At 34.3% G+C, this 17,917-nt stretch overlaps 1 protein-coding gene across 2 annotated transcripts; it reads right to left on the bottom strand.

Annotated features, from left to right (window-relative positions):
- Nucleotides 1-1,340: 1,340 nt before the first annotated feature.
- LOC120344891 (complement factor B-like) lies at nucleotides 1,341-14,972 on the bottom strand. Of its 2 annotated transcripts, none has more exons than XM_078113266.1 (21): nucleotides 14,891-14,972; nucleotides 14,573-14,701; nucleotides 13,263-13,397; nucleotides 12,205-12,387; nucleotides 11,736-11,966; nucleotides 10,999-11,139; nucleotides 10,652-10,828; nucleotides 10,226-10,426; nucleotides 9,737-9,931; nucleotides 9,457-9,674; nucleotides 8,944-9,091; nucleotides 8,344-8,481; nucleotides 7,760-7,836; nucleotides 7,545-7,668; nucleotides 5,262-5,407; nucleotides 4,687-4,807; nucleotides 4,084-4,226; nucleotides 3,770-3,989; nucleotides 2,635-2,791; nucleotides 2,071-2,230; nucleotides 1,341-1,616 (listed from the first exon to the last, which is right to left on the bottom strand). In XM_078113266.1, exons 1-21 carry the CDS (start codon nucleotides 14,949-14,951, stop codon nucleotides 1,425-1,427), a joined length of 3,297 nt encoding a protein of 1,098 aa, XP_077969392.1. In that variant the 5' UTR covers nucleotides 14,952-14,972; the 3' UTR covers nucleotides 1,341-1,424. The 2 variants fall into 2 exon arrangements, with proteins under 2 accessions (XP_077969392.1, XP_077969391.1); XM_078113265.1 differs by having other exon boundaries at nucleotides 7,545-7,695.
- Nucleotides 14,973-17,917: the final 2,945 nt, after the last annotated feature.

The raw sequence follows: 17,917 nt of genomic DNA on the forward strand, positions 1-17,917 counted from the left end.
CAATACAAACTAAGGTTGATGAAATCGAGTTTTATTTCTTTCATTATCAAAATCAATTCAGCGTGACAAAGCTAAAAAAAATAATTAAGGGTCTGCGTAATGAACTCAGTAGTCAATTTGAAACCATTTTTAAAGTCGGGACTTGGTACAATTTGGCCCCACAGTCTCGATGCTCTAAAACTTGAGGTCGAGAAAAATGAAAAGAGAATGAACGTGTGATGAAAAAAACCAATCGAGATGAATAGTATTGCAACTCTAACTCCTATCCTACGGGTACACATAAAGGTGACTTGATCATGGGGCATTGCCCCCCCCCCCCCAAAAAAAAATGTTCGAAAATTCCACTCTTAATCCACCAGTTTTGTGGCAATCTTGTCTCGTCACGCTTACTGATTGTCATTGTTACGTCAAAAAGACTTGATCGTTCGCTGTTATGAGCAGTTTGGGAAAGACTGTTTCGTTAGCTTTCGGTCAGTTACTCGGTATTGATTTGTTCTCGCCGGTTTTATATTCGAAACGCTTGGATTTTGATGACCAAATTACTTCGATGGCTAAATTTAAACAGGCGAAATGCGATAGTTTTTTTCAGCGAAATAAAGAGTCGCTTTCCTCAAAAACATCAATAAGCGCTACTCAGGCTGTGGATGCACCGGTTACGTCAGTTACGTCTATCACTTCTATTCCCGAAGATAAACTAATATTCAAAAAAGGGAAAACAAACGACCTTGAATTTATTCTTCAGAAACATACGCAGCTTACCGATGCGGAGAGATACAGGTTTCTAACTTGGGATGGTCCGGAAAAACGTGACGATTCTGAATACCGTTAGACAAAGTCGTCGTAAATTTCTCAAAAAAGGGCTTGACGATGACAGATTTTGAAGTTGGTTAGTTTGCACCCAACTCTCTGATGGGGGTGGATCTTGTATTCACAAAAAGCCAGCTGAGTTGTTGAACCAGTTTGCTTATTGATAAACTGTTGTTGCTTTGCGCTTGAAGAAGGGGTGTCTTAAACCCAATATAATTTCTAAAATTTTCAAATTTGGCCCCCCCCAAAATTTTGAGCTGGCTACGCCACTGTTGGGAACCACTGCTAGGCAATCGTTACACATGCTTTGGATGGCGAACTAAGCCGTATACAAACAGCGGTTTCGTGAACCCAGCAATCGTCTTGTGCATAGTCATCCCCTACTGAATTCAAACTTGCGAACGAGATAAAACCAGTCGTCTAAGACAAAATGAAAACTATCAATAACTCTACAGTCTACTATATACCAAAACTGTGATCTCCCCACTGCGCAATAGCGAGGGCTAGATTTAACCAGCAGACGAAAAAAATGATGTATTTTTACCCAAAAGTCCATTCATTGGAATATAAATCGAACATTAATTTCATGGTTAGAACTCCTAACACAAAGCGTTTATTTAATCCGACTTCTTTTTATCATGATCTTCCATTGTGTTCGTAACCCATGACATCAATGATGTTACATCTGTGTAGAAGCCGGGATAAAAATAATTTTTTTGATTGATCTTTGTTTGCTGACCACAACCATAACCCCAACTCACAATACCCACTTGTACAAAACAGCTTTCTTTTGTAAAATCATCTCGAATCTATAACAAAATAGACTTTCAATAGAATATATATAAATTTGCAACTGTTTATATAGTTAAAACAACAAAATAATGTTGTCCCATATGGCCATGGAAATACGACATATTCCAAAGCCTCTATTTTGTTTGCTAGTCGAGGGCAATTATAAGAATAACTCATATATATATAAGTTATATGTTGTTCTCGAGCTGGAACGTAATCATATCCCCCCCATTAAAACTAAGTTCAATAGGTATCCAATCATAGGCCAAGGTAAAAACAAATATATTTATAAAAACAAAACAAAAAAAGTTGAATTTGTAGGCTTTAACAAACCGTTTGTGAGACGTAACAATTATTCTTGCATAGATGCTTTCATGCATGTTACCTACTCATATTTCTTCTTCAAGAATATCAGCGGTAGCATCTCAATTTAAAACACGTTTGAGTATGTTACTCCAAACATATACCAACCTCTCGCACTATTGGTCCACCACTGTCTCCTTTGCATGTGTCGATAATTTTCCCTCCGTTTTCTCCGCCCCCAACTGCACAAAACATCTGGTCTGTGAAAATGTGTTTAAATCCAGATATATTCTTTCGTCGAGTTATTAGTTTGACCGCTCTCGCGCACCTGTAAAACATAACTTCCGTGTTTCACTTTATTCACGCCATGTAGCCTACGTGGTACTGAGCAATAACTCCGGGGATGCGGGTAGCGGTGTCATCCCATCTGCAATCAGGGTATGAGAAGTTTTTTTTGTATTTGTCTGTTTAGTCGGTACTTTGCTATTTTTCGTCCTCATTCAGGTTCTCTTGAATAGGGAAGTCATTTTGCAGGCTGTTAATTGATTGCTTATTTTGAACTACAAATCTTCTGCCATTTTTCTTCCCCTACTTGGGAGGTAAATTTTATTTCTTTGAGGCAAATCAAATATAAGATAGTTCGGTATCTAAACCTTCAAGAAACTAACTACTAGTGTGAGTGTGATAATGACTCATGGGGTCTTGTGTTATTAAAACGATATCCAGACTCACTCTTCTCTTTTAGTCACATTTAACAATGCTTGTTGTAATTCTCGTGTTGCTTTCAAACCAAAACCATAGTCCTCGTCTTTCCTGGTTGCATTATATCCGAATCCAGTAGCAACAACTGCTACCACAGAATCAGAGTTTTTTCCCATTAAAACGTCATCTGAGTAGAAATCACGTGTGCAATTTATAACCTTATATGGTTAAGGATGACATTCTTACATTTCAGTTTTTACGACGAGTAGTAAATTTGTGATGCGATAATCGAAGTTTGTTGAGCGTATATAGCAGTTATAGCAAATATGCAGTATTTTTCAACTCTTATTATTTAATAAGACAATTTCATGTTTCAATTCCGAACAGGTCTTTCAAAAGCTTGCACTGATAAACAATCAGCTATTATTTTGTGAAACTGGAATTTTGCGGTTCGGCCTTTTATGCGCCGGTTATTTCAACCTGGATGAAGCCCAGGTAATATTCAACCTGCGATGGAAAACAATTAGTATCAAAAGTTCTAACCTAAGAATTAGGTTATTTGCTTGTTGTGCTATACGCAGGTGTTTCAACCTGATTATAGAATTGGTATATGTAATGTTTTGTCTTTCACGTAACGAGGTGAGGGGTTTCTGATCTTCAACCTGGGTACGCCCCTGACAACACGGGATTGCTGTTGTGAAAATATTGTATTCTGCGCAACTAGTTCACCAATCAATTTCGAATGTTCAGTACCTCAAGATAAAAGAAGGCGATTTATATTGGTCGATTTTGTATTCTTATTTTTGCGAGGCATTTTACTTATATTTTTGAAAAAATACGACTATGGCTTTTGTATCAGTAGGTCAGGCCAGTCCGAAATCTTTAGACAAACCCAGTGTTTAGCTAACGTCTAACAGTACCGATGTGATTTGATGCGCTTATGAGCATTTATTTGTACTTTTGATTTTTGAAACATTTGAATAATTAGAATTTGTGTAAATAGTATATGCATGCTGCTATTGTATTATGCATTCTATGTTCATATATTAGACAAATCCTCTCATGTTTATTGAATATTGTGCCGAATAAACAATTGTTCGAACATAAATGAGCCAGGGAAAACATTTACCTAACGTGCATTAATGACACCTGCATAGAAACTTACATTCAATTTTACACTTTTCTTCGTCTGTTTCCTCTCCTTTTATTAAAACTTTTCCTCTGCTATCTTTCTTCATCAACACTTGGCTGACACAACTATCCGGACTGCATGGCAGACAGACAGGTCTTATAAAAGGAGTGAATTCAACATATCCTGGTAAGGAGTCTGGCATTAGCATACGTTTCCCATCTTTTGATAAAACAAATTCTCCACCAAGTTTAATCTGTTGGAAACAGAAAAGAGTTGATTTTTTACGATGCAACTATCGGAAGGAATAAAATATTTATATGCAATAAAGCAATTTTATGTCTCCTTACCAGTGCAATGTCGTTTTGATAAGATCCAGGTAAATATTTGCCGTTATAATCTGCATACTTATCATGAATGTAAATCTGTTCTGGTTGAAACATTTTCACCGAAGCTTCCAAAATGTTGTATCTGTTCGGTCTTCTGGTGATGCCTTGATTTCAGTGAATGAAGTTGTAATGAAGTAAAGATATGATTACAGTTTGGATGAAAATTTTGAAAAGACGATTCAGCTTCGTAAGTAAAACAGACAAGAGAGCGATGCTAAAATACATAGACACAAATCTCGAGGATCATAAAAATAAATAGCAAAATCACAGGTGAAATAAAACCAAAGTCATATTTTTTTAGTTACTTCTACTATTGTCTAGTAATGAAGATTGAAATTGATTTGCTCAGTAGCTTGGAATCTGAAAAAGGCAATTTTTACAACAAAAATACCTATAAAATCAATTTACCGGAACTATCGGAAGGGCCGCATAGTGTTAAAAACGCACATTATTGCAGTAATTCTAAGGTAACTTACACAGTCTCAAGGATAGCAAAAGAATCTTACTCGCCATATCCAAAAACGCCACTCGAATTTCAGGAGTATTTAAAAAAATCAAATTTACCAAGCGAAACCATAATTCCTTGTTCCCAGTTCAATCCACTGTATGCCTCAAACACATGCGCAGCAGATAAAACCCATTTGCTATTAATTAAACTTCCTCCTCCCATAACCTGGTCAAATGCCTGGGAAAGTAGAAGATAAATATGATTTTCAGTTGAGATATTGAAATATTCAGCTATCAGAGTATATCATATATAATTCTATATTGACACAACATTTTTAATATTAGATCAAATCATAAATGTGCTTTGAAGCATCATTTTATTTCCTGCGGTCAATTAAATTAAAATATCAAAGAAGATAGAATAAGAACTAGAATTCGGTAAAGTTATATTTATGGATTTTTCAAATATATATAAATATATATGAATATCACAGAAACATGTCTAATTTGAATATTACCACCAAATTTTCTTCTTTGTCGAAACAATATAAACGGAAAATTGTTGCCTACAAGTCTGACGTCAAGAGGCATGAATTTATTTCCATGTTTCTTCAATAATTTTTATATAAACACAATAACAATACATTCAATTAACCAAACCAAACCATTTAACAAAAAACATTTGTACATACATCCAGGAGAATTTTATTGTAAGATGTGATGAGTGCCTGCCAAGGCCATGCACGTTCGGCCGCTCTTTCGCCACCGAGTATTCGTCCTCCCGGGGACAGATTTCTCACACTCCCAACATAGCCTGCTTGTCCACAACTATTGTAATCTGCCGAATATAATAGCGTATTAATTGCATTATTTTTACTCGATTAGCTTATTTAATCACTTGTCATTTCATACAGTAGATAGGTGTCGCATGTATCAGTGTCTGAAAAGGTAGGCAACAGTAGTAGAAGACTAAAAAGATAGGTATCACAAGTATCAGTGACTAATTATGGCTGTCCATTTAATTAATAACTGAGCTTTACTGCTGCGTGTTTAGCACTGTCGTGAATTCAATAGATATTTGTTACAAAAAGAATTTTATTTACAGATGAACGAAGAAACAATACAATACCCTGTCATTGATGTTAAATACGTACCTATGTGCCCGTTTGCATTAAACGAAGTTGTATTTAAACGAAACTGATGACGTTACTAAATACAATGGGATACAAAAACTTTTTATTACATTATAATAGTACGGTATGTAAATATAAGTGTTCCGAAATAATGCTGTTGGATTGCACAATATATTTTAACCCAGGCGAATTCTGATGTAGAGGGAAAAACGCAAATTTTATAAAAATGCAATATCGAGAAAGCGTGCATGGAATCAGTTATGCATACAACGTTGATGGATACCTAAATCAGTGTTATTCAACTGGGAATACTATATACCAAGTCAGATCCCGGGTACACAAAATACAAATGGTATACGATGGTTTACAGGTATGGCATGGGTCGAATATACTCTATACTACACTCAGTTTTGTGTTTTTGAAACAGACGCAGTTCGCATTTGTGAAAAAATGACGGAGAAATACACAGAAAATGCTTGGCAAGGTTATTCGCAAATTACTACGTTATATGTCAAATTAGAGCACATAATATCTTTTGGCCATGTATTTGAACATTGAGGTATTTAATGACTTAACCTAGCATTTTTTTTCTACTTTATTTTATTAATTAATCTTTGTAATTTGTAGGGTATACGAAGTAAACAAAAATCTCAAGACAGCTGGCTATACCACGTAATAAAAAGTTGAAGACTGATCTAAATATCTATATTAACCAATTACAACGCAAAAAGTTATCTGAAACTTTTGAAAAACGAAAAATGAAAAGCGATATAATTGCTATAAGCATATAAAAGCATATAAAGATAAAAACGTGAAAAAGTTTAGTGATACCAAACATCAGATAAAGGCATATTTTAAACCAAGTAAGCATGAAAAACACTGCATAACATATAAACAAGTTGGAAAGCAGTAAAATTGTATTTTGACATTTTTTTTGCTTTCTTCCGATTGTTTTGTCCAGGTTTCTTACCCGCCGATTTGCGGCGGTGGCAGTACAGCGAATTCGACATTACAGGACACTTATTTTTTTCTCTTCATAATTCACCTCTGTTAAAGAAAAGTACTAAACAGTTCCTTTTTTCTGTTGGCTAAGAGTGCGAGCCATTGATACAATTCCATTTCAAATTTTCTAAAAAAACCGTGTAGTTTGTACATTCCTGTGCCACAAAAAGATTTCTGGATATCCACTTACATGGTGTTTACCAAGTTCCATGAATTGTACTGCGTCATGTTTCTTGCATTCCGTTTGCCCTTTAAGAATAAGATTTGCTCTTTCACTGTCATTATTCGTTCATGGTGTTTTATTATTCATTTTAATCATTGGTAGCCTGACTTTGGTTTTGAAGAGGAAAAAATTTGCCTTTTCAGATAATGCGAAATATCCAAAGATATTTCATTGCAGTAATTTTTTAATTCATCTTGCTTGATCGCGTATTCAGCCTCAGTATTAGAATTTTTCATTCCAATTATCCGTTTTTCTATAGAATTTCTCTGAGCAATAATAACACTTTTGACATTCATTAAATAGTTTGACAAATTTTGTTTGAGATGGTCTGAATCCGATGCCTACCTTTTATTCATTTACTACTGATACCTACCTTTTTAGTCACTGATACCTTTGATATCTACCTTTTTAGTGACTGAATCTACTACTGATACCCACCTTTTTAGGTATTTACTACAGATACCTACTTACCTACTGTTTTAGTCAATGATACATGTGATACCTATCCTTTTAGTCATCTACTACAGATACCTATTTGGCACCCACCAACAAACACCTATCATTAGCCAAACTTTATAACTTCATTCACATTATTACTAATTTTATTTTTATCATACCTTCTTCAACGTCTGTAATTTGATTAACGTATTTGTGTAATTTATAAAAATCTTCAACATAAATAAAATTTTCGTGCTTCGACGCAATTTGTTGGAGCTCCTCCCTGACTTCTGAACTGCTTTCCTGTGCGGAGGATGTGATGCTGTAAAACTAGAAAACATCAAAGTAAAACTAAGAAATAGAACAATCCTACTATTGATACACCATTACATACCTCTGGTGGGTTGTAAGCATATTTTATTTCTATTATTTTTCTGGCTTTACTTGGACTTCCTCCTGCATTTTTCGCGCCTGGTAAATAAACAATATTCTTAGCTGTAATAATAAGAGAAAATAATATGACCTACATCTCTATTTTAAGTTTACTGATATTTCTAAATAGGTATGTGGTTTCTGTTATATAACTTATATTGGTGTAATACTAAATATAGCTTGACGATTATCGCATATTTATTTAAACGAATTGTCGAAATAGTTTTTATGAAAAGTTTTTCCGTTTTTAAGTTTGTTTCTTACTATATTCAGAAAAAATATATAACAAAAGCAAAATCACTAATTACAGAAAAATGTTTTTGTATCCACAACAATTTTGCAACTCTCTCTTGTAAAACACATGAAATGATACTGTTATCAACAACCCATAAATAGAACATATGAATGGTGGCTTATGGAATATGGATGCAATATATTGGAAAAACAGAATTCAAACTATCCTGTTGACAAATATAGATGAGACTTCAGTTTAATTTAAACTCGTGAACGCCCGGTAAAACCATGTTTCCCTTTCCAAAACATTACCGTCTGTTAAAACAAGGCAGTGTCTCTTAATAATCATATCCTTATCATTTTCGTATGAAAACGCAATCATTTGTTCGTCAAGTAATTCTATCGCCGATTGGATATCTGTTCCCTGCATAATAGTTTTCTTTATATTTTCTAAAATAAAATACAAACAAAAATGAAATGAAAAATATGTAATCTGAACAAATGAATTAGGTAAATGTTCTCCATAAGTAACAACAATTTGATTTTTTTGTCATAAAAATGTTATACTGTTTCGTCCTTTAATCGAACCAGTCAGCAGGAACGGATTTCGAAGAGATGATGGGGATGATAAACAGCTTGTTTGTTAGAAATATAGTCTCAAATGATGGAGATGCCAAAGAAGTACAGCAAAAAAAACACTTTTTATTTTTTCTGTTACTTCATCAAATGTCACCCCCGAAATAAATAATATATATCCTTAGTATATCAGTTATTTATCAATGGTTTATTTTTCGAGATGAAAGTATTGCCTAAGAAGAGATAAATCCGTTGAATTATTTTCATTAAACATTCAATGAGTTACATTGAATATCTTGTATCAGCCATACATATAGATATTGTACTGTATCTTACCGCGATCTTTTTCTATCTCATTCAGTAGAGTAATCACCTCTTCGGCAGTCTTTCTTGGTTCATTATTAATATTTAGTTTAATCATTGGTTTCGTTGCAAATACAATAATCCCATAGTTAACTCGACCAGTTGTGTCGTTTTGGCTTAACTATAGATAGTGGAAACAAAGTTATTGATCACGAAGTAAAATTTGTTTTGCAAAATGTTTTTTTTGTTGTTGTTTTTGAGAAAGACGCTTTTCTGCTACTAATGAAAAGGTCAAATTTTTATTAAAAAAATATGGAAGTACTTTTGGGAAAATTATTGCTTTTTTAATTGCATCGAAATCCTACATGGAACAAGATATTTCAAAAATAGTTTAACCATTTCATTTTAATTCATTGGAATACTCTATATGACGCATGAGAACACTTGCTAACACCGCGTACATATGTCTCCGGGCACCGCTCTCTTTTTTTATAAATATTTTTGATAATTCAGACAAAAATTTAAAGTAGCCCTAAAGTCACTTACCCTTTTAACGAGACTTTTGGCAAAGCCCATGGTGTTTCTCAAGGCACCCGGGCCAACACTCAAAGATAAGTCGATAACAAAATACACTTCTATTCTACCTCGAGAATTTAGTTTGATTGTTCTTCCCGAGCTAGAAAATTTTTCAGTTTGTCTGATGTTTGATGTGCTTTGAGACAATTTATTGATGACATCTGTTGGCAAATCACTGTACTTTGGATCTAAAAATATATTAATCAAAGTAGTATATTTGTGATTACGGAATTGAAATGTATTTTCTTACCTACGCAATCAGGCGCGCCATCACCACTCCATTCTTTAACAAAGAGACATTTTTGCTTTCTTTCTCCGACTAAAACAAGGCCATCCTGGCATGAAAATTCGACTTTTGCTCCAACAACGAAATCATAATCTCCTGCGAATCCTTTCATGTAACCACCAATTGGAATGCCGGGATGTGGACAACGTTCCAGGTTTCCTTTGAAATAAATACTGCGTGATCATTTATCTAAAAAAATCTAATATTCAAAAATTTAACATACAAGTAGAGTGAAAATGTTGTTTTCTCACATTTCAAGTCAATAAAAGTTCAGGTAGGTATCATACTTATTCATAGCAAACGTAAACCAAAATATACGAAAATAAATATGGCGTTTCTAATCAACGTGCCAACAATTTCCATCGATTAGAACACCCGTCCGTTCAAAATTTCAATCGATTTCAATTTTAACATAGTCTGATTGAATATTTCTGAAATATTACATACTATTACCTATGTTATCACACACTGTGTTGACGCCGCTCCATTTTCCATCTCCCATGCATGTTCGGATTTCAGAACCCAACAGTCTTTGATCAGATCCACATGCAAACATCAACGTTGCGTTGTAGTAATATGCAGTAGTGTGTTCATAATTAAGGACGCGTCCACCCATCTTTGATATAGCTGGTACTGGATCTTGACATGTTACACCTATAAACATCTTATTTTTAGTCCCTTTACCAAATCTCCTTATACTGAATTGTCTACTCACAATATCGCAATGTTATTTCTCGATGTTTAAGATGAATTTATCTTGCTGTGTATATGCAGAATTAAGCAAAGCTGGCGACTCCATATCACAGAAAGTGCTACGAAAAAATTTAATCTTTCATTTTTGACAAAATTACATACACGATGGAAACGAACAAAACTCACGCTTGCATTGTATCAGTTTTCCTCCCCATTTTCCACTCCCTGTGCACTTTCTAGAAACATCCCCCGCTGCAGTATATGTTCCCTCGTTACAAATATAATGAGCCACGCGTTCAAATCCTTCCCCGGTGTATTCGATGAATGAGTTTTCAGCAGGTGGTGCATCACCACATTCTATCTCTGTTGAATAGTTTAAAAAAATACCTTAAACAATTGCCTAAAAGTATATTAGTACCAATTGACAAGACAAAATTTAAAAATATATTTTGTGATATATTTGGATTCACATAGTACCGCCCGCGTGTAACGCGGTCAAATAATAGAAGCATCTATTAAAAAATATAACTCACTCAAGTCGACGCATGTTCTTCCACAGGGGTCGTCACACTGGCAAGTTTTCCCTGCAGCACAATCTCCATCTGTTATACAATCTAAACCGCACGATAACTCGTATTCTTTGATCTTGTCTTCTTCTTTCATAGGACAAGATCCTGTTTAGTATATAATTTAAATTAGTGCGAGTTGATTTGAATTCATGTTCAAATACGTTAAATGAATATTTAAATCAAGAAGATGCACGGTGTGACGCATCGTGCTGAGCGTTAGTAATACGCTTGCACAGCCTGGGAAAATTACGTGCGGAAAGATTACTAGACTCTTCGTATTGTTCACGTGACCAATGGATTGGCAATTGGGCGAGAGGCCGTGATTCGTCATATGACTAAGCCGTCTTGCCGGCTTTCCCAACCATGGGATAAATATCGGAAGCTCATAGTAGCAGAAGCGTTGGAGTTCTATTTTACAAAGTTATCCCAACGCTGTCGCATGGTTGTTTTCGTGTATTATCAATTTCGTCTTATCGGGGGCAAAGCAAAAATAGACAAATAATTAATTTCAAGTCGATTTCAAAAAAATACTGTATTATGGTATAAATTCAGGTCAGGAAATTAGTACATCAGATACCTAAGCTTGTTCAAAAACTATATCTCAAAAATATGAACCGACAACAAAGTTCAATGTATTTTTGATCAAATCAAAATAACAATATCAAATAGGAGCTGCAACAATAATAATAACATGTACCTACTTGTGCATAAAATCTCTTTTGTCCACGTTTTATTTTCCCCTCTCGCTCTTCCGTGACAAAATCTAACATTACTAGGAACCGCGAGATACCCCGGTTCGCAGGTATGATAAGCCCGGACATCGTATTTATATGGTCCTACTGCATCTTCGAGCTTGTTTGTGTGGCGACTTCGACGCACATACCGGATATGACGTAGATTTGGAATCATTTCAAGTGGAGGACATGTTCTTACTGAATATAAATATTGAACACGAATAGGGATCAAGTTAGTGCAAAGGGAAAGAAAATGGACATTTTTTATTTATGTAATCAAACGTATACAAAACAAATAATTCGAATAATTTTGAATTTTGCAAAAAAGTAAACAAGTAGAGTGTTTATATTAAATATAGCATACGACTTAATGGCAGGAAAATAGCTTTGCAAAAGACAAAAATTTCCTTCATATTCAAATAATTTAAATACGTACAAATGGCAACGCAAGACATTCCACATTCATGATCGCAAACACATTTCTTCTTCTCAATTTTGGAGCAATCTTGTCCTTTTTTACATTTCTTTTTACAATCTTTATTGATTCTGCATTTTTTTCGACATGCTGGTCTTCCAACAAGTGCCGCTTTTTCCAAGTTAGCTTTACATTTCTTCGGACCTAATTAGAAGTGAATTTAATATATAATAAATAAATGACACTTCGTGTGACGCTTACGATCTGTTGATTCATTTTATTCGGCCAACAAGGCCAAGCGAAGAAATTTCTAATTTTTAATGTCCTCAGCATACCATTAAGTTCACGAGATTAACCATCATATACATCAAATGAATAACTGAATGACAATAGAAATTGCTTCAGGCTAGCGATTTTTCAAACCTAAGTTCAAACTATATGCATTATATTAGCCGGATATTATTATTGCAAAAACTCATTAGCTTTCAGTAGTTGAAAACTTAAAATTAAAACACACAATTATTAGTTGATAATAGTGGTTCAAATTGAATACCCGTAAATCAAAATTATAAAAAATTAAAGTCTCATTTAAAAAAAAAAAAATGAAACCCAAGCAAAAATAAACTAAGGTGAAATAGTTGGTTTCAATCGGAGAGTTTGCAAGAAGAAAAGAACTCTTGTTTTGTACCAAACTCGGCAATCATACGATTAAATATGTTTCCGTAAAGCCATATAAAATACACATTAAGAGGTACTCCTGAGGTATGCGTACCAAGATGTCGCATAACCTGAACCTTAATCTGGTACACAACCTGAGTTCAGGTTGTGCGCTATCTTGGTGGGCATACTTCAGGAGGTCCCATTAAGGAATAGACATATTGATTCGATTGTGCTAACAGCCCGATCATAGTTCTGTTTATCTCATGTAGCCTTTTCAACATGATCCACGTTACTTGTGTAACTATTTGATGATATGAATAAAATATTATTACTTTCTGATTGATGATCGACATGAACAGGCAGTTTTTATATGTTTTAGTATCTTGCTAATACAATACACCATTCGTTGTAAATCTTACATTTTGCAAATTCATAACTTTCATCTTCGTCGTGCAGGCAATCACTATAATCGTCACACATGTAATCCCTGCTGATGCAAACTTGACCACTTTCTTTGTGACAATGAAATTTACCAATGGCTGAGCAGTTGGTGCCTTGAAACAATGCAACAATAATCGTTAAATTTGCCGAAGGCTGCATAGTTCATTGCAATATATTTGTAGAACGATAATAAATCACAAAATCAAAACAATTTCTCTGAATATATCTAGAAACTCGCGATTATACGATCAAATTATCCCGAAGACGTGTTTCAGTATCAAAGAGGATTAGAATCATTAGAGAACTAATGTACAAGAATAATAATATTTCAATATATCTATTTTGTTATTAAATTAAATATTTTTATAATTGCATGACGTTTTGTAGATATTGCTCCAATTCTGTGACTATTTGTGATTTTTATTTTCAGGTCATAAATATAACATTTCTTTTTGGTTTTGCTGATAAGTATTGCGACCTAATATAATCAGATAAAATAAATGAATAACAACAAATGAATTAGTTAAACAAAAAACGAGAATATCGGTCAGAGACCAAAGACTTATCGATCGAAAGTTAGGGGATACCCTAAAACAGAAATTGCGATTTCGATTCGGAAAATTTTGCAAACCAGAACTGGATTGTTTCGATTAGTTTTCAGCCAATATCAAAAAGGTAGGAAACAATAGCCAACTCCCCACGTCGTCGTCGAAATAATACTCGATGAAATACTTTTATGAAGAATTCTGCAATCCGAACTGGATTGTTTCGATCTCGCGGCGTGTCTCACTAGCGTGAAAACTTGCGCATCGCACACAAACACACATTCAGCGCGTCTCAAAAATCTCTCGCTTTGTAAAAACGTTCTCTCGATTTGCAAAAATCCAGATCTCTTCATCACTAATTAATGAATAACTCGCTAATTATACCACATTCATATAATTCATACCACAATTCATCCAAAATCAACAGGCTTCTGATCCGAGATATGATGAATGCACATGCAAAATTTGAAGCAGATTTAACCTCGCGTTCGTGAGGTATCGCGTGCATCTAACAGACAGACAAACAAACAAACAGATAAATACCTATCAACATACTTACCGATCTTATAATCGTTAAGTAATGATTGAGGTTCTGTTATTGCTGTCCCATGAAGTTATCGTGTTGTCTATTATCAATAATTTCATGTATATTGTTATTAATTTTGAATTTCATCATTTTAATTTACGACTAGTTTTGTAGGTTAACATAATATATCACACAATATGTTTACACATAAACTTACATTCAGCAAACCATTCAGTTTCATCCTCTCCATTAGCGCAGTCAAATCTTCCGTCGCATTTCAATTCATTCGGAATACAAGCTCCATCCCAGAAGCATTTAAACTCTGAAAATTCACTGCAAATCTGACCTGTAGGTAATGGATAATTTCTGACGAATTTTAACTACAAAAAGGTTCAAACTATTAATATTAAAACCAAACTAAAAAACAATTTGCTTTAGATAAAAAGACATGCTGTATTTTTAGGAAAAGAGTTGTTTAATTCTGTCCCTAATTCAACAAGTAAAAGTTTATGATATTGTATGAAATTTCACTTACCTTGAACATTTTGTTGGATAAAAAGTATAACAACAAGGATAAGATTATATCCTAATATCATTCTATAAGCAAAAATGCAATATCTAAAAAAAGATAGTTTAATATGTTTATTTGGTAAATTAAGTGGATTTCAAACCAGTAAAAGTGGAAGAGACTGCAATGTTTACTCTTAGTCCCATTCAGCATATATGTTGAGTTGTAAATTTGGCCGGTAAATTGGATAGTGTACCAGTCCATATTTCTTGTACTAAATGCTGTTAAACGCATGTTTTGTTATTATATTTAATAAATTCCGATTTCTTTGGGTTGAATGTGTATATATCCAGTGAACCTTCTTGTAATTATGAATAGAATTGAAGTTATTTCAAGAACAGAAAATCATAGTAGATAAGTTTATACTGACCCTCGTAAAACTCTAGAATAGTATATAGTATATACCATATTTACAGGAAATAATCCTTTCCTGCCACCGTTGTTTTATTTACATATTCTATTGTGGCTCATTTCAAAACCTAACCTCTTCTGTATTTCTCGATGATGCCATTAAAGCAACCTATGAAAATATTGCCATCATTTGTTCCAATCCTGTAAATTTATTAGGAGTAATGAATGAACTTATTAGTTCATCCAAATCTTTCTCAAATAAAGTTGATAAAACTGAAATTGAAGTTTTGAAAGTTTATTCATTTTTTGACACTGTCTATCGCTAGAAGATTAGGAATTCAGATAAAATTAGCATAAATGTTAAGTACATCATTCGAAACTTAATACCATGACACATCATTTAAAGTAAACCTAACATTTTAAACCCACTCAAACATGTTTGTTGTGAAATTTGGTTTTTGGCCGTCTTAAGCTAGCAAGGCTAACGGAGTTCAATAAAACATACAAGCAGAAGCTAATATTCCATTGTCAAATACAATTATGAGCAAACCCCTTACATTTATTTGAAACTTGACATTGGAATACTTTCAAAATTTTGAAATGGAAAACTCTACCTTACCTATTTTCTGCGTTTTTTAAGTTGTTTTTGGTAAATCTGAACCACGCACTAAAAGCTATCGTCACAATAAACAAGTTATTGTGTTTAATGAATTTTTTGTTTGCCCGAGGTTATACTGTGTTGCGAAGTCTCGAAGCATCAGAAAAAAAATACATGCTGTTCAAATTATATTCCTAAATTAATCAATGAATTGTTGTTTGAAATGAATTCAACAAAGACCCATCGTTCGTCCATCTGCGCGTCAGAATTTGTTAGGAATTTATTTTGATCCTCACGATGGGATATTTTATTTTGTAGTATTTTAAAAGTGTATTTGCGGTGATATTATTCTATTAAAATGTCAACATAAATGCCAAAAATGTAATTGCTTGGTATAGATTTAAAGGCGACTGATTCCGTATCTGAAGATAAAATCATTTTTGTCAAAAAAATACGACACCCTGCATTTTTTTTTACAATTTTATATGTCCGCCCGATGTATAAAAACGTTCAAATCTTTGAATTGTTGCAAATCGTGCTTTTATGAACCTTCAGTGAACATAGCGCTGATCCTTTGTGGCCACAGATAAATTGTTCCCTACTTGCCATCGATATAATTCATCACACTTCCTATCATTGATATATTGCAATAATGAAAATATGTTCAGGAACTACCGTATTTCCCAGAGAATAAGTCTACCCGGTGAATAAGACGAGGACCCTTTTTGAGCCTGAAAAAAAAGGGTTTTGACATATAAACTCCCAATTAGACGGAAAGTAAAATCGGAAGCTCAAATTACCATGCAACGGCTTCTGAGCGGTCGAGGTGTTTGCGCATTCGTTAAAAATAACCCATAATGTTTTTTCGTGTAGCGTGATATTCAATCCATGACAACTACGGGAATTCGAACTGTCTTTCAAAAAATGATTACCATGCAACCATTACCATTACCATTATTATCGTGTCCACGTGGCACACAACATATGATGTGACATAAAAGATGTTTACGTCTTAAATAAGAGATCACGCTGACAAAAACAGTTCACAATTTTCACAAATTGCAATCTCACGTGTATCGGTAATAGCCGTTCACTCGTGATGCACACACAAATGCGGCAACCTCAAATATGATGATATTCACAGCGTTTAAATTCCGGATTCCCATCGCGAGAACGCCGATTTATTTAAGCTGACCTGATGGGGACGTTATAGGAATGCATTTGCGGAAGATAGTTTATGATCAGAATTGAATAATAAGCCCACCCCGAAAAAATGAAAATTATCATACTCGCCCAATAAGAACGAAACCCAAAATCAGGCCAAAAATTTGGGTCTAGAAGAGCGACCTATTCGCGCCGGGAAATACGGTATATGTTTATGACGAGATATAATTACAGGGGTGGACAACCAGTCAGTGACCATGAGCCACATTTCGTATTTTATTACCGCGAAGAGCCACATTATAAACAAGAACACACATGAACATCAGATGTACCTTCATTCAGCTCTCGTAGAATGGTAGCTCATTTTAATTGTCAACCAACAGGATTATGACAGAAATGTACAAGTCTTTCATTGTTATGCATTCTACTCAGTGGGACGTCTGTCATTTCTTGGATTGAACAATCCCTATTAAATCTTGCTTGTAAGTCGTTGTAGCCGATCGAAGCAGTTCTTTCACAGGGTGTCAGCAAGAGCCGCATGCGTCTCCCGTCTTCCGTTGGCCACCCCTGCATTAATTTAATTAGCATGATAAAAAGAATAATGATAATAGACCAGGGTGGTCCAAGATTGTTGGCCTCGCGGGCCACACTATTATTTTTGCATTGTTCGCGGGCCACAATAGTGTCAAAAAAAGATAAACAGTGTAATACAAAACAAACACCTTTATTGTGCAAACACATTAACCATTACTTGCCATTTATCAAGCTTAAACATGCAAAAAACACAAAAAAATGTACTGAAACGTGCAAAAATCTTACTATATCTACATTCAGTCACTTTATTGTAAGATTTCAAACTCTCTCACCGACGCAACTTACAA

The sequence above is a fragment of the Styela clava genome, chromosome 5 (genome assembly GCF_964204865.1).
Source record: "Styela clava chromosome 5, kaStyClav1.hap1.2, whole genome shotgun sequence".
In the NCBI taxonomy this organism is placed as follows: Eukaryota; Metazoa; Chordata; class Ascidiacea; order Stolidobranchia; family Styelidae; genus Styela; species Styela clava.

Excerpts from the sequence above, each read along its gene's own strand:
- LOC120344891 (XM_078113265.1), bottom strand. The coding sequence starts at position 14,951 with ATGATATTAGGATATAATCTTATCCTTGTTGTTATACTTTTTATCCAA. Across the intron at positions 10,829-10,998 it reads AAGAACATGCGTCGACTTGA|AGATAGAATGTGGTGATGCA; the intron begins GTGAGTTATATT and ends ACTATTCAACAG. Across the intron at positions 8,482-8,943 it reads TGAGATAGAAAAAGATCGCG|AAAATATAAAGAAAACTATT; the intron begins GTAAGATACAGT and ends ATTTTATTTTAG.